This window comes from Cicer arietinum, chromosome 3 (genome assembly GCF_000331145.2).
Source record: "Cicer arietinum cultivar CDC Frontier isolate Library 1 chromosome 3, Cicar.CDCFrontier_v2.0, whole genome shotgun sequence".
Lineage (NCBI taxonomy): Eukaryota > Viridiplantae > Streptophyta > Magnoliopsida > Fabales > Fabaceae > Cicer > Cicer arietinum.
This window is the reverse complement of record NC_021162.2, coordinates 58,310,926-58,331,875: the sequence shown is the minus strand read 5'-3', so window position 1 is coordinate 58,331,875 and position 20,950 is coordinate 58,310,926. Positions and strand designations below refer to the sequence as shown.

At 30.2% G+C, this 20,950-nt stretch overlaps 3 protein-coding genes across 4 annotated transcripts in view; 2 read left to right on the top strand and 1 right to left on the bottom strand.

Annotated features, from left to right (window-relative positions):
• Window positions 1-3,477, top strand: part of LOC101507160 (uncharacterized) — a 12,328-nt gene extending 8,851 nt beyond the window's left edge. For both annotated transcript variants that reach the window (XM_004492449.4, XM_004492448.4), the window contains exons 10-11: window positions 2,566-2,752; window positions 3,005-3,477. In XM_004492449.4, coding sequence (XP_004492506.1) covers window positions 2,566-2,752; window positions 3,005-3,103 — 286 coding nt within the window. In that variant the 3' untranslated portion in view covers window positions 3,104-3,477. The remainder of the gene's footprint in view (window positions 1-2,565; window positions 2,753-3,004) is intronic.
• Window positions 3,478-6,903: 3,426 nt separating this feature from the next.
• Window positions 6,904-13,023, bottom strand: LOC101490361 (protein SIEL). Its single transcript, XM_004492564.4, has 8 exons — window positions 12,306-13,023; window positions 11,433-11,510; window positions 11,058-11,291; window positions 10,719-10,910; window positions 9,638-9,778; window positions 9,070-9,159; window positions 8,357-8,946; window positions 6,904-7,844 (listed from the first exon to the last, which is right to left on the bottom strand). The coding sequence occupies exons 1-8, from the start codon at window positions 12,921-12,923 to the stop codon at window positions 6,923-6,925; spliced, it is 2,865 nt and encodes a 954-aa protein (XP_004492621.1). The 5' UTR covers window positions 12,924-13,023; the 3' UTR covers window positions 6,904-6,922.
• A 4,492-nt stretch (window positions 13,024-17,515) lies between these two features.
• LOC101506823 (uncharacterized) lies at window positions 17,516-20,710 on the top strand. Its single transcript, XM_004492447.4, has 2 exons — window positions 17,516-17,811; window positions 20,327-20,710. The coding sequence occupies exons 1-2, from the start codon at window positions 17,701-17,703 to the stop codon at window positions 20,552-20,554; spliced, it is 339 nt and encodes a 112-aa protein (XP_004492504.1). The 5' UTR covers window positions 17,516-17,700; the 3' UTR covers window positions 20,555-20,710.
• The last annotated feature ends 240 nt before the right edge of the window (window positions 20,711-20,950 follow it).

The window sequence follows — 20,950 nt, the reverse complement described above, 5'->3', positions numbered from 1 at the left end:
AGAGAAACATAGCGGGATTTTTATACTAATTTTCAATCAAATTGTTGTTACATCTAAGTCCTCCTTTTACATAGAGATTTTGCCTTCTTCACTCAAAGGACTTAATCCACTATAACCAGACTTGGTTACAAATCCCAACCTCTTCAAGCAACAAGTATTTTTTACTCTGCCTCTTTAGGCTTAGAGCATTCTTTACTCTGGCTCTCTAGGCTTAGAGTATTCTTACCTCTGTCTCTCCAAGTTTAGACTATTCTTTGCTTTGACTCTCTAAGTTCCAAGTATTCTTTAAGCATCTTCAGACTTTCACAAGTATTGTCATGCCTCTTTAGGCTCAAGTATTTTGTACTAGCGTCTTCAGGCTTCCCAATCACTCGAAAACGACTTACCCAAACATAAGCCTTTTGAGAAACATATTTTGCCACTAGTGGGCATTTTACAAATGAAGTTGGGTCTAAGCCACAATTAATTGATAACTCTAAGAGAGGATATGCTATACAATCTCAATATATCATTCCAATTATTTCTCACAGAGAGGATATTCAATTTTCTTTCTTGGATAATTTACAAGATAATTACTCTCAATGAAAGGATATCCAACTTGTATTTTGCATTGTGCTTTCTATTTAAGGTTTCCCTCTTTTGGACAAAGTACCACTTTTTCGTTGTGGTCATCAACGCCAACTTCAACTTGAGGTCAAAGTGAGTTTAAATAAGTTTTCGATAATATAGTCGTTAAGGAGATATGTTCGTAGTTGTTGTTGCTGTGTGAAAGAGTCGTTGGAACTTTAACATAATGTTTATGACTGCTTTCTAAGGTGCCTTGTACAGAGGGTTAAGTCTTCAAAAGTACTTTGATCTTTGTGCTCAGTCTTCTTACAACTTTGCTTTTGCCTCTGGTGATTTTGTTCAGTCTGATAAGCTAATGATGATGTTGTCTTTGTATTGTGAGCTTATCAGATTAAGATTTAGCTAGGCCAAATGATGTCTTGATGTCATGTGCCAAAAGCACAGAACACATGATGAAACAAATTGGATCTAACATTAAGTCTGATAAGCTAATGATGATGTTGTCTTTGTATTGTGAGCTTATCAGATGAAGATTTAGCTAGGCCAAATGATGTCTTGATGTCATGTGCCAAATGCATCATTAGCTTATCAGACTGAATGTTAGATCCAATTTGTTTCATCATGTGTTCCGTGCTTTGTTATAGTGTCAACATATGGTAAGCACTAGATGGTCTTGATCTTGAGTGTAACTGACTCACTATATCTTATCCATTCATTACCAGATGATACATTATTTTGTTACAGACTTAATCTATACTACATATCACTTAAAAACTGAGCACCATATTCCTTTGGTATTGCAATATGCTTACCTGCACACCTCAACATAAGTCAAAGGATAAATAGTTCTCTTATATTTGTTATCATCGAAACATCAAAGGTTTCATTGTTCTTAAACCAATTTGGTTCTTACAACCTTATAATTAGAGGTGTTTGTAGTTCTACTTAGATTTTTGTAGGTAAAAAGTAATCCGATTTAAAGATTATAATTGCATTCGTTTTGTTTCGGTTTGGACTACTTCCTTCAAAAAATCTAATCCGATCTTATTAAGTTCAATTTGGATTGATTCATTTTGTCTTTACCAACACATAATTATATTTTTTATTATGTCAAATAACATATTACATATAGATTAACACATAATATACTAAAAATTAACATTACAAGGCAAAGTATCAACTATATTTGAAAAATATGAAATAGTAAAATCAGTAGATTATATTAAACTAAAATTATGAAAAATTTTAAAACGAACAAATAATAGATTAATACAACATTTTATACTAATAACAAAAGAAATAAGTATTAAATCTATAGATGTGGTTGGGTTTTGTTTCAAAAAAAGTCTGAAAAATGATATGATTTGAATAGTTTTCATAAAAGGTGATCCTATACATCTAATAAAGTTAATTTCTTTTTGTAGTTTTTGATTTGTTTTGAATTAGTTTGTGTTTTTATTTAGATCAATTTGGATCACCCCTTCATGTTTGCATTTTAACTGAAGTATGACTTGAGTGGCCCAATGGCAAGTGATCTAATAGATTTTGGATAAACTATAATACTATCTTATAATTTGGGTTGATTCTAATTCAATGTCATAAAGTGGGCGCATAAGATGAGCAACGTTTTTTTTAACTTCTTTTTTTGCAACACTCAATGTTAGTAATTAGTATTGTTAGTATTTTGCTGATTCCTTATTGCTCAACTTCCTGTCTCAGCCACTAAGCCAACCTTATATTTGCTCGACGTCTGTAACTTAATAAACACATTTTTAAACAATATATCTTCCAGTGTGAGTTTTTTCGACAGTAATTATTTGTAGTGCACTTGAAAACATTTTGGATGGATTTATGTGGTCATTAACAAGGTAAACTTGTAAAGATAGAAGTGTCGTAATTTTATCCAGACACACTTGACTTTCCCATTCTATAACGTTCTATAACTTCTGTTCTTATTTGAAACATGCTTCGCTCAAAACTTCTTCATTCACCACATAGGTATGCGCTTGGCGGTTTTGATGGAGAAACAATGGTTCCAAGTGTTGAAGTCTTTGATCCTCGTCTTGGGACGTGGACTGTGGTGGAAACAATGAATCATCCTAGGGGTTATTTTGCTGCTGCTGTTGTCAAAGATTCCATCTATGTGATCGGGGGTGTTAAAGGTTGTCAGACTATTGTAGACACGGTAAGTAAATCTGTTAACAATATTCTTTTGCCTTTGGTGATACCTTTAGTATTAGTCTCACAGACACTTCTAATCGAAGACGTGTCTTGGTGTCTGACACGACACAAACATATTTATATTCAATTAATTCATTTTTTCAAATTATTATCAAAGTTGACGTGTCAATGTCAGTATCGTGTCTGTTGTCTAAGTCAATATACGTACTTCATAGCTCATATTCATATTTCATAATATATATATATATTCACACAGGTTGAGAATTATAAGGAAGACAACGGTTGGAAGGAAACATACACATCTTTGGATGTCAAAAGATGTTTCATGTCGGCCATTGCCTGCACTTACAAGTGACAAGGTTGTCCGGTGATCAGAGAAATGCTCTTCGCCGTGCTATTGCTTTTGTAAAGTCAAAGGATAAAGCGAAATTTATGCATGAATCCAAATGCTTCTTTACATTGCATTGATTTGCAGTTAACTCTAGTGTCATTGCGGCTAGTTTAATAGATTCTAGTTTTTGTTAAGGTGTTTGTCTGTTTGATATATGAAGTAAGATGTGCATAGTATTGCTGAATTTGAGCATGATGTTACCAAGAGAAACATTGTATATGAATTGTTTTGGTTAGTCCGACAACTTAATATGCATAGACAAGTTTTTTTTTAAAAAAAAATTGGGAAAAGGAAAATTATTATTAATAATAGTGATATTAACGATGATTTTACAATTATATACGGACCTTGTCACTTAATATAACATGTAAGTTGCAACAAGTGACTTTTTTTTTTCCTTTCTATTCAACTTAAAAATGAAACCAATTTCCGCTTTGAATGACTTCATTCTCAAATATGCGTTTCTCTGTTCCAGAACTTGTTCTATCTTTCTTTTTTTTAGAGTGCATAGTAAATCTGAGATGGTTTCAAATTTAATAGTTTCTGGCATGTAGTTGATAATCTTGTACTTGGGTTTCATGTTAAAGCAATTTTGCTCTTCATTTTTTTCGTAGCATTGATAAATTTCATGATTGGCAAATTCTGTTAAGCATTTTGTTACTTGATAGAAAATCTTCACAACCTTGTAATTGAAGATTAAGGTGTGTCCCAATTTTTTTTGTAAGATAATCATTTTTTTTAAATTATTTTTTTAAAAAGTTTTCATTTGTTTGTTATAGTATTTTAGAAAAAACGAGAATTGAAAATAAATCTAAAAGTTGTTTCCAAAGAAATGTTGTTTATCATTATAATTAATTTTTTTTTTATGAAAAATGATTTTTATTGTGATAGACAAATACAAAACAACTTTTCTATTTCTTAAAAATTTCTACAAAATAATTTTCATATTATTAAATAACAAAATTACTTTTTTAGAATATGTTACATGGCTTAGATCTTATATGTCGTTATATCATTTTTGTCATAGACTCATTCTCGAAAGCTTTTGCAGGGTTGAATTTAGGATTTGGAACATTGCAAATTTAAGGTTTGTTTGGGAGTTTGAGAGGAAATATAAGGTTCATGGACGGCCCCACCTTGATCAAGCGTGTAGACAATAATGTAGAGACAAAATCTCTCAAATGATTTTAATGATAACAAAATTACTTAAAAGATTATGATTGTGGTTAATGACTAATATGTGCTTTTGAGTGTATTCATATAAGAAAATAGGTTATTAAAAGAAGACAAATCTGATTCAAATCTGAGGATGGAAAATGGCGAGGATGGCCTTGCGAGCTGTTGAATCTTCAAATATGCACAATATGTGTCCTCACCAGAACAAATGCTTTTATTCATTAAAGAAATGCACAACAAAGTCAAAGAATGAATAAATAAAAGTATTTGAAATAAAGAAGTTAGAAGGCCAAAAGGAAAAAGACAAGAATAGCCAGATCTAAGTCTAGAGGATGACAGACTAGGCTGAGGATGGTTCAGCAAAGTTGAAAGCAACCCATCAAGCATGTGTAAAGGCTAAAATCAAACCATTTATTGTGCTTGCACGAATGAATACATGAAGAAGTCAAGTTAAAGAAAGGCAACAACAAACAAGCCAAAAATGGAAGATCACATGTTGATGGCAGATCTGATCCTCGGACTAGAGGATGACAGTCCTATGTACGAGGGTAGCTTTCTCTTTTGTCAACATCACCCTCAAAAGTTGAAATCAACCTAGTCCTTAAAGTTTTTTGAAAAGGTTGTAGCTCACATGGTCAAAGAAACAGTCTTGCACTCTTTGATAAAAGAGAATAGACAAGGACATCTCAATATCAAGTTTCAAGGAAGCTGATCTGCATGCGCGAGGATGGCATCTGCCAGTCCAAGAACAAGCTGAATGACAGTTTTGTAATTATGATGAAAAACCTTAGATCTTTTGTAATGAATTCCAACGGTCATCAAAGAGCTTGGACCTCTATATAATGCAGCAAGCTCTTCATCATATGACACACAACACAATTGCACAAAAAGATCAAGCATCTTAAAGCTATCAAGAGCAATACACATCCTCACTTCATACTTTCTTTAATCCTACGATATATCTTTGAAAATCCTTGAGAAGGTATTTAGAATCAATCACTCTCATATTACTTTGTAATTTCCATGTGAGATACACTTGAAAATATTTGAAAATTGATTGTAAGCTTGGTGAAGCTAAAAAATACACATTTTGTAATCATCCTCAGCGTGAGGTTGATCTGTTTGAACTTTAGTAAAATCTCACAAGGGTGTGAGGACTGGACGTAGCCATCTTTGGGTGAACCAGTATAAAATTGTGTGTCTCCCTTATATTTTTCTCTCACTCTTTTGCTCAATTCAAAACTGAAGATTTGAAAAACCCATCCTCGGACTTACCATCCTCAGCGAGAGGGTAGTTTTAAAAACACTTGAAAATTATTTTTAACAGCAAAATTCCTATTCAACACCCCCTTCTAGTGATATTTAGCTACATCAAACAATCCCTATTTGATTTGTGGTATTTTTTTCATACTATATTGCACTCAATAATTTAAATACCACAAACAGAGAAAATATGATTTTGACTATTAGCCCGCACTACACATAAAGGGAGAGGATTTTGACTACACCCTTGAATCATGAAATATTATACTACCTCCAATTTAAAATATAAGCCATAGTTGGATCAACTTAATTAAAAATATAAGAGATAGTTGGATCAATTAAAGTTGATGTATTTGATATAAATTTTGAATTTTAATTAAATACGTGATTCAATTGTCTCTTACATTTAAGATCAGAAGTAATATATACTACTCAAAATTCTTGAATCTGCTTTTGATAGGACTTTGCCAAAAAAAAAAAGGAAGAGATGGAAAGAAGAAAGAACTTTGAGATGGGAGTATTTTTTTCTTCATAATACATAATCCATTTAATAAGTTAAAGAGTCTTTATTTCTATTGCTTCTTCTCCCAAAGTTCTCTCCTCTTCCAAACTCTAAAATAGAGCTGCATTTGGTGACTTATGTTTATTTTTTAAAGCGCTGTTAGATAAATAATTTAGATAATTTCCAAGAGACTTTTAGAAAGAAGCAAAAGCTAATTTGTTGCTTTTTACAATAATAAAAATATTTGTTTAATCTTCTTTTCTATATATCACATTGTTAAACAAATATTGTCAAACACCCATACTTAATTCAATGATACCTTATATTAAACTAAACTACCTTTTTTTTTTTAATGTTTATTGTAATAATTTGTTAATAACTTACATTCGGTGCATACTGTAAATAAATAGTTTATGTAAATATAATTTTTTTTTAAGTAAATACTCAATGTGTCTTAGAAATTTAGCACTTATACCATATTTTAAAGATCATAAGTTGGTACATGATAAGATTATTACTATTTTAAGGGAAAACATGCTTAGATTTTGTCTTTTAAATCTAGAACGCCCTATAAAATATCAAGGTAAATAAACTTGTACTCAGTCTAAAATTTTGAGAGATTTGTTACATCATAGTTTGTTTACCATGTTTCATTGTTGTAACAAAAAAAATCTATCATTTCATTAAATATGTCCAAACATGTGTTATTGCAGCCTAATGCATAATTTACGATGTAGACCACTTGGAAGTGCATGGGTTTTTCTTTTTATTTTTTAAGGAAGTGCATGTGTATTTAAAGAGCTAGTTTTTTCACTAGCAAGGCTATATAAAATTAATCTTTATTAATTAACCTTGGAAAAATAAACTTGTTTTTCTTTACAAAGAGGTACTAGTTCATATTTTGGTCCTCCACACCTTTGAACTGGACTGACATTTTCAAACAAACATTCTAAGCTAATACAAACCTTCAATGTAAAAGAATTAGCTTTCGGTGTTCTGTAAAATGGCGCAACAAAAACAAAATTTCTTACATCTCCAGAACCTAATAATATGTCCAAATCAAGAAAAACATATTGTACTAGACCATCATCCAAACTCATCTTCAACCACAACTTACACTTCCTAAAAATATTATGGAGTGTGATTTCACATGGTATACTGACTGGTAGTCCTGAAATAAAGGGAAAAGGATGTAGAGAGTCGTTATTGGAAATGCTTAGTTCTGCCATTAAATGTCTGATTGTTCCATGAAGCACAAACTTCTTCAAGGAGAAGAGCTTGAGACATCGATTGAGCTGAAGTGGACTGCATGAAGATCCATTGATGGAGGCGGTGTGACATTCATGTAATAATTTACCAAGTTCAGCTACAAAATTGGATGGTAAAACGGATCTTTCTTTAAGGATAGATTCAATGCATGAATATATAGAAGTCAACCTCTTGAATGTAAGATTGACAAAGCAGGTTTCAACTTTACATAGCCTGAGGGCATAAGTCATTAATATAAGCTCCAAGATGTTATATTCTTGTTCTGCTGAGAAACCTACAAACTTACTCATCAATTCTTTAACCCTCCTATCAAGCTTTCCTAGTTTGAATTCCAATTCTCCCATTCCATGAGAACACGAGCCATTTGCATGTAGCAAGTGCTCCCACACTTCTGCAAGTAGTTTTATTATCCGAAGATAATGTAATGTAAATTCCAACGCATCATGAGACCCCAAAGAGTCAAATTTCAGAGTTGCTAATTCCTCTTTCAAACACCTGCATCATTAAGATCATCCCAGCAAAAGGAACAATTATTAGAAAAAAAGAGAGAATATTAGATGTGCATACATGCTAATTAAACGACCGCAAGACCAGTTTATAAGCTTGCAGGACGTCATAAATTTCAAGCCAAATATAGACACCAAATAACCAGAATCCATGTATCATATAAACAATGTAAGCTCAGCACATAAATATACATCTATAGTGCAAAAGTTTGAGTAACTGGAACTGTAAGCAAATTCCGGATATCTGGTACTTATATGCAAAATATACAAAATAAATAGAGAAAAAATGACATGCACCGTTAGTGTAAACTAGTTTTACACTGACATCCAATAAAAATAGAGTATGTGGTAGTTTTTTTTTATAAAAAAGGTTACAATATATACCTAAAGTTATTTTACACCGTCAGTGCATAACTATTACTCTCAAATAAAATTGGATGAAGCAAATTGAAGTAAATGCTGAGGCACAAATGTTACTGAAGCAATATGACGATTCATTACCTCAAAGACCTTAACACGTCATTTGTATGACCTGTCTGTATCATTTGCCACATGTCAGGGAAATTTGCAAGGATGTAATTTGTGAAATTCATAACTTCATTATACTCCGACTGATGTTGTTCCACCTGATAATTGGCTAGCTCCTTTGGTTCCTTCATGATTTGGGATCCAATTTTGAAATTCATAACTTCATTATACTCCGACTGATGTTGTTCTACCTGATAATTGGCTAGCTCTTTTGGTTTCTTCATGATTTGGGATCCAATTTTGGAATCAATCGTCTCATTGCTAGAAAAATTTGGAGTATCACCTTCAATAAAAGGCAACTGTTGCTCTTCTTTCCCAAGGTTAATATTTAGGGCAGTAGTACATCTACTTTTCTCACATAGGTAAGCCAAAAGGGTATCCCTATCCATGATATCACTAAAAGCACAATAAATTCTACCCAGCAATGTAACTGCATAAGAAAACATTACTGGTGGTATACTTCCTGCATCTTCATTCAATAGCGGAGCAGATATGGAAATGATCAAAAGTGCAGCTATCCTTGCACTTTTAAATTCAACATTTCCTTCAAAAGCTGCATCTACCTATAATGAACATAAAAAATTAATCAGCACGACTCGTTCTAAAGACTCTAGCTATATCTGTTTCATTGGCATGCAAAATATTGAAGATTTCATGAGGTTATATTATACTCTGAACAAGCGCACCTCTTCAAAAATTTCCCTGACAATCATGCCTACAAATTTCTTGTGATTTCGACCAAGATGAGAGAAAGCAGAAAATACATCAGCTTCATCCTGAAAGCATATTTTAGTTAAACACAGGTGAGAAATAAAAATCTAGAATTGCTAAAAAGTGGTTGTATTTAGTATCATAACTGTTATTTCAAAACACAGTAACATCAAGACGCATGAAATTGATGAAACAAAACCAATATGTTGGATGAAATGAGGAAAATGGGATGTGCCCAATAATTTCCCTATCACATTTATTTTGTAAAAGCTAATAATCTCTTCTTTGATTCAGCTACGGCATCATTCACTCTTTCACTTTATTGTTCTCTTCCAATAAAATAGTTCAACCAACAAAATGAAAATAACCAATAAATTTTTTTTTGATGTTTTCATAAGCAATGCCATAACAACTTTAGTTTGTAAGGTTGCGTTTTTAGTAGATGAAACTCACTTGTATCTTGAAATTTTAAAAAATTAACATGATATTTCACATTGTCTTTTGAAGAAATAAAAGACGACGGGAACATAGTACAAAGTATACCTGCAAATAACTGTCTAAATTTTCCAGAAGTCTGTTAATAGATGATTTGAACATTGCCAGATTATTAAGCTTCGCTATTTTAAGTATTTTCCTTCCAGCACATCTTACTTCCTTACTGTTGTCCACCAGAGCACCAAGAAACTGCAAAAGGAATGAAATATTAACAGAATATCAGAACAAATCACCACATAGATAAGGAAAGAGGTAATGCCACTATGGGAATCAGCAAGAGAAAATTTCACCTGTTTGGCAAAATAAATATAAATATATATTAAAATAGATTAAAAATTCCACTTAAAAAAGTCCACTCAATGTCCAAAATCCATCTCAATAAATCCAAACAACAATTTCATGCGGTTCACTAGGTTCTATTTATGGATGAAAAAAATCATCTGAAATTTAGGATCATCCAAGACATTTTTTAGTTGAAGAATAAAAAATCGGCAATTAAGTGGAATTTATTGCTTTTAGAAAAGACAACATTCCCTGGTATTACATTTGATTACCAGTCACAAAAATTGGTTTTTTGTGTCTAATTTGAGCTTCTCTCAGATACCAAAACACATTTATTTCTGTTTATCATTCATTCAATTTTGTATCCATCTCAGAAATCACACCTTTTTGGCTTCCATGAAAAACAATTTCTCCATGCACCCCATTTGTCATTTTTCCTTTTCCAAAAGCAATTTTTTCAACCCTAATGATCTAGTTCATTCTACAAATCTAGTAAGAAAACTTATTTATCGTATTGAAAATTTGAAACCAAACAGCTGTAAATCTATTCATCTTCCAGGAAAACAATCACACCACTAGCATAACTTATTAACCATGAAACCTACACATACAAAGACATGACCCCACCTTCCAATTTTTGTCCCACCACAGAAAATAAGATAAAAGTAATAATTATGAAAAGAAACATAAGCAGAGTGTAATCATTAAATCTCCATACACAAACTGGAAGGATAATTTGACCAATAACAATGAGGTGGATATTGCATTTCAAGCGGAAGAAAAATTATTTGGAAAAATTATATTCTGGACATAGAGAAAAATGACCAATGAAGGATGAGAAAGATACCATGTGTAAGTGCTTTTCCTGAAGCTTTAGACAGCGATTGATTGCCATATGATGCATAGTTTCTAAAGCTTGTAATCGAACCACCACTGAATCATCATTCAACATATCCATTAACAAGTCTAAGGCTTCACGAGCAAACTCAATAGAGAGGATTGTCAGTCTACCTAAAGACTGGCATACAGACTTCCGCACCTATGGTAAAGCAGAAACACAATTATTTTCATATAATCTAAAAAGGAATTGGTATTGAAATTAAGGCGGATAGTTACAGTCAACTTATAAATGAACCTTCTGTAAACAAAGAGCAATATATGGCTATGATACATACAAACAATTTACCTCAAAAAACTCATCTTCAAGTCCATGTACTAGTGCACCGGCAACACCAGCTGCCAACGACGCAAATTGTTCAGATGTGCTCTGATCCATACTTTCCCTTTGCTTTCCAACTCCTAAAACTCTCTTTGACAAGCTTTGGATAAGAAAATCCTCAGATACTATTTCCATCTTTGCAAGGGCATTAAAGGCTTCAACTCTGACCTTCATGCTCATGTCTCTTGCCATAGAACAAAGCTACATGCACATGTAGTGAATGCGTTATGTGATATTAAGGAGACCAGCCAACAACTGTCGGAAATCCCTGAAACTCAAACAGATACTCAACACCAAAAGGTATTACAAAACCATGTGCAACCCACAATATAAAGAATATACCTTAGCAAATACTTCATTGTACCAATATGGCTTCATGTCTGCACTAGAAGCTGATAACATCAGACCCCATGAAGCCACCTGAAATACAACAACTCACATCACTCAAACAATTACTACTATCAACTCTCTATACGCTATCTTGCTTACACAAGCAACTTCAAAACAGAATATTAATCATTCAGCATTGACTGAACTCAACAAGAACACAACTTCTAGTGAGAATAACACCAAATTATGTAATTTTCTCATTCTAAACAGACATTAAAATTAAGCAAGGTTTTAAATTGTGATCTCGTCACAGTCCTGAATATTATGAAAAGTTACAAACAAATACAACTGACACGACCGCTATTGCAACGAGACTTTCTAAACCTTGAAAGCAGCTACAATTGCAGTTTTGAAGCACGGTTCAATACCTTGATTCTAAGTATATTTTCTAAGACCAAAATCAACATTTAGTGTAACATAAAATCACATACTTTCAATGAGACCTGCTACCGGTTGAAAATGAAAGTCAACAGAAAGAAAATGAAGTCTGTGTTGAAACCTAAAACTCTTCTCATTTTATTCTTAGATTTTAATAGAGCTATACTATGCCTATTATCTCCCATTCAACAAACAAACAAATAAAGAGATATACCTATTTAGTAGTGATTAAGAAACATAATACAAAATTTTAGAATTGAATTCTTTTGAAGGGAATATAATTCACTTCAAAAAGTAAAAGAAAATATATTTCAATCATTTGGTAAATATTACGTACACACCTTGGATACTAACTTAATTAAGCACTTATCCATAAATCATTATTACAACTTAAATACTTGAAAATTTTAAAATCAATCCAGAAAAGTGTGAGAGAGTTGATCTTACAACACGAACTGCAGAGAGCCTAACGCAATCTTCCATATCAGTGAGAAGCTGAAGACCACGTTCATAACAACCTTTCACCATGCTAACGTCATCAAACTCTCCACGCTCGCTCAAACCAACAAGCCCTTCCAACGAAGCCTCTCTCACATAAGGGTAAGGATCCTTCGTAAACCCTAACAACACCGTGAACAACAATGCGGGTCGGATTCTGAACCGATAACCCGCATTCTTCAGCATCCATACCCGCCCAGGTACGGAGGATCCGAAACATAGTGAAACGAAACGTCCGTCGTCGAGTTCTAAGTCTTTGGGGAAACTCAGTTCTGAAATTGTTGCGAGGGAATCGACGGCGAGGCGAGTGGGGGACTCGGTGGCGCGGAGGAGTGAGTCAAGGGCGAGTTGGGAAAGAGAAGGGTGATGAGTTATGAGGTCGGAGAGGAGGTTGAGGGTGTGGTGAGTGAGTTGCGGAGAACGAGTTAGGGTTTGGAAGATTGAGGAAACGATGCGTTTTGGGGTTGAAGGGTTGATGAGAAGGGACCTGATGGAAGATAGTGTGTGGAGAGTGAGAGGTTGTTCGGTATGATTCTGTTGAGATTCGGGTTCGGGAGTATCGTCCATTGCCGGCGGGAACAGAGTGAGCGACGGTGGAGCAAAGATACGAGTAAATGGTAAACAAATTGAATTTTTATTTTTTTTTAAGAATACTCATTTTTTAAATAAATATATTAAACACCAAAATACACTAATACAATGTATATATTTTTTGTTTTATATTTTTAATTGACGTCAATATTTTTGTTTTATCAAATATTGGTTGGAATAAAAATAGACATTAATTAAATCATCTAAATAATACTATGTATGCACTTATATAGACATTAATAAAATATTTGTATGCCGTTGCCTACGATCTAAAATAGTCTGCATTTTTATGTTGGTACTTTTCCTTAATGTTTATAAAGTGCGTTGATAATAGTATTCTATTTGGATATATTATGTGTCCCACTATTTTTATATGATATGTTGTAAAGCCTTCATATGAGCCACTATCCTTTGTTGGGAAGGTATAATTCGGCGTAGACGATAAGAAATTTTGTTAGCATGTAAACATTCGAGAGAGCCTCAAATATCTAAGACGAAATATGGATGAAAAATAGTGACAAAAGAAGGGGAAAATATTTGAAAAAAAATGAGCATTTTGGTGTATAGTTTTTAAAATGGGGCAGATTGGTACATAATTTTAAAAAAGAGGGTATTCAAAAAAAATAGCCGTATTTTGGTGTATAGTTTTCAAAAGGGGGCAGATTGGTACATAATTTTGAGAAAGAGGGTATTCCAAAAAAATAGCCAAACCATGTAGCGTTTGATTTATTTTAGTCACCCCAATCTACTTTGCACTTCAAGGTCACCTCGAATCTTTTTATAATCTGCGATTGAGTTTTTAATTTTATACACCATAAAACAATAGTCATTTTGATTGAACCGCATCTTTTGATGTTTGCATCTTTTTTGTCGTTTCTTCTTTACAAATAGATGATCTAACCTATATAGTAGATCGGGTTAATTATAGTATTTGTCCTCTAGTATTTATATGTGAAATTTGTTTCTTTTTTTTTTATAATATGATAGTTTTGAAATTTTTATTAAATTTTTTAATTAAAAAATGATGATATAATATACTTTAAATGAGATGACATATGATACGATTATTTTGAATAATTAATACTTATAAAATTATAATAAATCATTTTAAAAATTTTGATTTCAACTTTTGAAATTATCTATTTTTGTAATTTAATTAATAATATATAAATAAATAATACCTCTAAATAATTTTACATATGATATTGTATCATACATTATTTAAAAAATATGTCAAATTATTATTTTTAGTTAAAAAATCTAATAAACAAATCAAAAGTCAAATTTTAAAATAAGAGAACTAGTTTCGCAATTAATGAAAAATAAAGAGACAATACTTAGCAGGTCTATTCAATCACCTCCAAATTCATTGAGGGTGTTTTTTATTCTACTTTTTTTTCTTCATTTGTCTTTGTTTATTTATTTTTATTCTTCTTTTTAATTTAACTAGGATGAAAATTTGGAAGAATCCAATAAAAAATAAGAGAATAAGTAGTTAGAAACTAGAGAACTCAATCTAAGAGGAAAATCAAATAAATCAAAAAGTATTAAGGAATCTAAGGATGAGTGTGTTTTATGCATTACTCTAATGGTTTTTGTTATCTAAGTATTTTCACGCGAGGAGTGTTGCTTTGTTTAAATTGAAGATGAGCTCCTTGTTGACTTGATTTTTCTAATCTTGGAAAACAAAGAACCCCCTTCCCATCATCTCTACTTTCATGATTATAGAAATGTGATTTGGGAGGAGAAGAAATACATAAGTTCCATACAGCTAGTGAGAAAAAACTTTCATATTAAAATTCTTGAGCATTTATTTATTTAATTTTGACTATGTGGAGAAAATATAAATCGCCACATTGACATTTAATTTAATATGTCATTGTGTTTAATGTTTAGACTTGACGAAAGAATGTGTTTAATAGATGCGATGCAAATTGAAGAACTATTAAGTTATTTTGAAAAAAATCAAAGGCTAAATTGACTAATCCTCACAATGTTAGAGATTAATTTATCTATTCACTTGTTCTCTAAGTATTGAATGCTAAAAAAATCAAAATTTGTAGCTTACAATTTCAAATTAAATGACTAGGCGGGAAAATTTTAGTATATATTTGGTTGTATTTTTAAGCTCAAATCAATTTTGGAGGGATACAATTGATTCAGACTTGTTTAGGTGCTATTCAACAGATTTAATTTTGTCCCGATAATTTATTCTAATTTGAAGTTATGATTTGTAGTTTTTAAATCCAAACGTAATTGTTATACTAAAATTTATTATTCTACTCACTTTTATTTAAAAATATCTAAACATCAATCACTTTACATTTAACTAAAATCAATTTTCCAAAATTAATTTTAATCACCGTAGAATCAAATAGACAGTTAAATATTTTTGTTTTTTGGGTGTACGATTTGAACAAGAACAATGGGTTTGGGTTTGTATAATGATTAGATTTTGAAATCAAAACTCTTTATTGGATTAAGATTAGAGTTTGAAATCAATAACTCTTTGCATAATTATCCATTGTAATATATAGTAGTTTTGTGTCGTAATCTTGAAATATAAAAAATATTTATTCATCTTAAACTTTTATTTTATTCTCATTTATTCAAAAATGGGTAAGAAGAAAAAACGTTTTATATAAGGTCCACCATGCTCACCGAAAGAGGTGTTGGCAAACACTACTCTCACTTTATCGTCAGCATCGCCATTATTTGTCGCTTGAGAATGTAGGCGCAATGTCACTCACTTATAATTTTATTGGTAAGAATTAAAATAATTAATGTGATGTGATGGTACATCATACCTATAGTTAGTTAATGTCATCCTAATTTTTTTTAATAATAATAAATTAATTAGCTTCATTTGTATTTGAATATGATGGTATTTTTCAAATGTTAATAACCTATGGCAGCAATTCATACTCCAGACTTATGGTTGGAGTTAATAAGAAAATCACAACGGTGTTATTTCTATGAATAAAGCTATTTGGTATCAATGATTTATACAAGAGATATAAGAAAACACGAAAATAAGAATGTGGACTAATAAGCAAAAATAAGATGTTGTCATGCATTATTATTCTCTTTTTTTTTGTAAAGATCTCTAGTAACAATTAGATATGGGTCGGTTGTGAACAAATTTCTTAATTTGGGAGAAATTGAAATTGGAAAAAATATTTTTTTTGCGGTGGCAAGATATCATATCAATTGGAAAATTTGATGAGTTTGAAAATAATTGGTTTGAATACTTTGTTCAAAATAAGTTGAAAAAGATGTGATAGCATATATCGTTTTGGAATGATTTATGGTTAGGGGGAACTATTTGAAATCTCATTTCTCGAATTTTTATTAATTGTCAAGTAATAGAGAAAGTATTGGAGTAAATATGGGGATTGGATTAACAATAATTGGATTTGGAGTTTGAGTACATAATTAAATCAATTAGAAGTTGTGTTTGTTATAAATTTGTTGTTTGAAATTGCATAGGCACTCCCTAAGGCAGTCGAGTCATGACATGTTACTTAGTTCTTTTCAAAAAAATAATTTACCTCCCTTCCATGTGATCTCCTAAGAAGAAGAATATACCTATCCGCAGATCCTTGTTTTTTTTTTCCAAATTGATTGCGAAGATTTTTCTTTGTTGGGAAGTCAAAGAAAGTGTAACAAGATCACTCTTATATATTAAACATTTCCTTCATTCTTAGTCGATATGAGACTAATTACTCATACTTGAATTCCAACCATTTTTCACTCCAGTGTGAGTCACCCACAACACTAAACTTGATCAATACTAGAATATCTCATTCTCGCACCCCCAATTCCTAGTTGATGTGGGAGTAACCATTCATACTTGAATTCCAACGATCTCTTTCTCAAATGTGAGTAACCTTTTACATATTCAAATAATTTGTTTAGTAAACAACTATTTTGACTCGTTAATGTACGAGACTTTGTCAAAATAGTCTTTGAATGTGTTAAAATTTCAAAACATATTTAAATGTGTCTAATATTAATTATTTTGATTTTGACTTATGCCTTTAGTTAATCAATTTACTCTTCAAATATATTTTTTTATTGGTCAATTTAGTTTATAAAAAAACTAATAAAATATACATTGTAGATACATTTGTAATTTTGATACATTCAAGAATTATATTGATAACGTCTCACACGTTTTCTATTTTTTCTAATATATGTAATTGTATGGACTAGTTTGAGACCGTCATATGGATTTAACATCAATTAAATGATTTACTCGTTATTCTATGTAACAACTAAGATTCATTGAATTAGAGACAAATTTAAAATATTGATATATTCCATACATAAATATTTTAAATACTTTAATTTTATCACATTTATATATTTTTTGTCATTTTATTTTAATAATTTGGATGTGAATTTATTCGATATTCATTTTTTTATTTTAACAACTTTAAATTTATTCTTTAAAAAAATGAATTTTATGAAATTGAATAAATATTTATAGCACTAAAAGTGTCTCATAAAGTGAAGAATTATATTACTAGTAGTTTAATCTATATATAGAAAGTTTAATTAAATCTATATATAGACAGACACAAAAGAGTAAGAAGATTACACACACATATCCGAGAGTGGAATTGACCAGAATTGGAAGTTGCAATAAAGATTAAACCAAGTAAAGTTGGGTTCCAAATCATTGAAGAAAGTACCACATAGTCCAAACTCCAATCTCCAAGCACAGAAAAAGAGGAAGAAGAAGAAGAAGATGCCTTGCCTTTACATCACCACCAATCTCAACTTAGATGGAGTTAACACTGATCCCATCTTTTCTGAAGCAACCACTGCTATTTCCACAATCATCGGAAAACCCCAAAAGGTAACTCCTTTCTCTCTCTCTCTTTTCCCTCAATCCTTTGTTGGTGGTGTTAACACAACTAATTATAAGATCAAGTTTTTTCTTCATTTTTTGGTTGGTTGATTTTATTCAATGATTCATTTCTTTGGTTATTTCTCTAGCTTAGCTTATTTTAATTTAATTTGGGTCAATATTGTTTGGCTATTTATTTCCAAATACTCTTAATTACAATAATTAAATACTACTAGTGCAAAATTAAAAACACATTTATAAAACAAATTTAATTTATTCAGAATTCGGAAACACGATGTTTTCATCATTCCTATGTGTGATTTCATCATTATGGTACCCAATTTCGACGATACAAACAGGTTAGGTTTTATACAATACAACTTGGCGAAACCCAGACACAAGTTTCAGTACTTAATATAACAATATTTTTTACACGTATTTTTAGACCACTTATTAAATTGTTTTAAAATTAATTTTTAAACTTTTAAGAAATTGAATAAACAAATTTCAAAAATAAATTTTTTATATTTTATAAAATCATAAAATGTGATATAGATCAGCATTTGCCATAAATATTGTGACAATGATGGAATACTGTAGCAAATGTTAGTACTAACAGGTGTCATATTGCTTGTAAAAAAAAATTGTCGTCTATTGAAATTTTTATTGAAAAGTGAACACTTTAAAATCATTATCTATTAAATATATTACTTCTATCTCTTATTATAAGTTCATTTTGCCATTTCTCACATATATTGAAAAATATAAATAATTGTTACATGAGTAAATTATGTGTATGAATGTTCTCAAAATACATTTTTTTTTAAAATAAATTTGTCTAACTCTAACTTTAAATTAGAGGTATATTTTTAGAATATGATAAATATATTTAGAGATATTTTTTTTTATTAAATTTTATAGTTAAAAATATTTTTTGCAGATACTTTTTATATAAATAAATGTTAGTATATTACTTTCATCATGGTTTGTAATATGCACGTTTTGTAGGATTTCCTATATAAAAAAAATATGTATTTAATATGCACTTTTTGGCTTTAAGGTGTAGTTGAATGGCAATGATAATATTGTTAAATTAGATTTTTGTTGTTGTGATAATCTAAGAATTTTACTTTATATGTGTGAGTTTAACAGTGATGTTTGTAATTTCTTTTATGGATAATATATATTCGTCATCATACATTTAAGCAAAGATGCATAAGTATGAGGACATTGGAAAAAGTGAGACCGCAGTTATGGGAGCCGTATCCTCTTTGTCCTCCAGGTGAAGGGACCCCTGGTCAACACCACTATCATATTTTGTGGTAGCACTTAATATCAACACCAATCTCTTCTAAAATAGTTTTTTCACATAGGTTTAAGCATAATTCTTACACCTTACATGTTAACAAAATAAAATTAATGATATTTTGTATTTCATAAATTTTAAAATTATGGGAAATTTTATTAATATAATTTCAAATTGTAACTTCTTATTGAGTAGATTAATTTTATAATTTTTTTATAAAATTTAAAACTATTTAATATTTAATTAAATATTTTTAAATAAATATATAATAAACTTTTAAATAACATAAATAAATACCGATTCTTAAGTTAAATAGAATAATTAATCTCAAAGTCATTCTTAGAGTCAACATTGTTTCCATCTAAAATTATAATATATCAAATATAATTTTTTAATAAATATTACTAACAAATGTCTTAAAACCCTTGTTAAAAAAAATAAAAATAAAAAATTTATATTAAAAAGAACAACTTTTTAACTTATCAAATACTTAAAAACACAATTTCAATACATTTTCAATTGACTTTTTCTCTCCATTTTTAATCATTTAAAAAGTGTCTTAAAACCCTTGTTAAAAAAAACTAAAATAAAAATTTTATATTAAAAAGAACAACTTTTTAACTTATCAAATACTTAAAAACACACATTTCAATACATTTTCAATTGACTTTTTCTCTCCATTTTTAATCATTTAAAAAGTGTCTTCTGAACCCTTGTTATCATTTGCTTTTTTGTTTTTTTTTAATATACTAAACAAATATTGCAATCTAATTACCAACTGCTCTAGTCATTCTCACAGCAAAATTACTAACACTCATATATATGTTGTCATAATTTCTCTTGTCCTTTGCTATAAACCGAATCCTAGAATAGTATATTATGAAAGAGAAGAAATCTTGGAAGTGTTGTTTTAGTAAAAAAAGAGAGAACTCATTTTTGGAAAATAACTTTTTTTTAACAAATTTAAAGTGCAAAGACGTAACATAATTTACATTTACATGACATTTCAATCATGATAGCACATTAATCGCATATCATTTGTAACACTATAAAATATTATTAAAAAATAACTTCAAAGTATTTTGAAAGATTATACCAAAATTTAAGAAAATAATTTAAAAAAATACAAAGTACTCTCATTCAAAACCTACCTTAAATATTTTGAGTTTTTTATTGTGACTTGTTTCGTTTATGTGTATTGTGAATATAATTGAGCAGTTTGTGATGGTGATATTGAAGTCATCGGTGCCAATATCATTTGAAGGTAACAAAGAACCAGCTGCTTATGCTGAAATAATATCAATGGGGGGTATAAATAAAGAAGTGAAAAGGAAACTCATTGCTACCATTGGCACCATATTACAATCCAACCTATCTATCCCAACAACACGTTTTTTCCTCAAAGTATTTGATACCACTGCATTTCCTACCCACTCCAAAATGTAGTGTTTTCATTTTTGTACAATATAGCTATAAGATTGTGCTCTAATCATACCAATTTGTTTGTATGATTATGATATGTTTTCTTTCTATTAGATTTTCGCGCCGCAAAAATAAGTTTTCTACTTATTATTTATAAAAGTTAGATTTTTGTGTATGGAATAATATTTGTTGAAAAATTTTAATTCCTTCACCAAACCACAAAGACAAACATGAATTAGAGCTTATTTGTTGTAGTTGTTTTTATATTAAAAAAAAAATAATCACATTTTGAATAAAACAACCGCTCTCGAAACTTTGCATCTGTTTGTTATAGTTTTTAAAAAAAGAGAATTTTAAAGAATTTTTTTTTATAAAAATTGCTTAAAATAAGTTGTTTCTAGTAACTTCTTTAAAAATAAT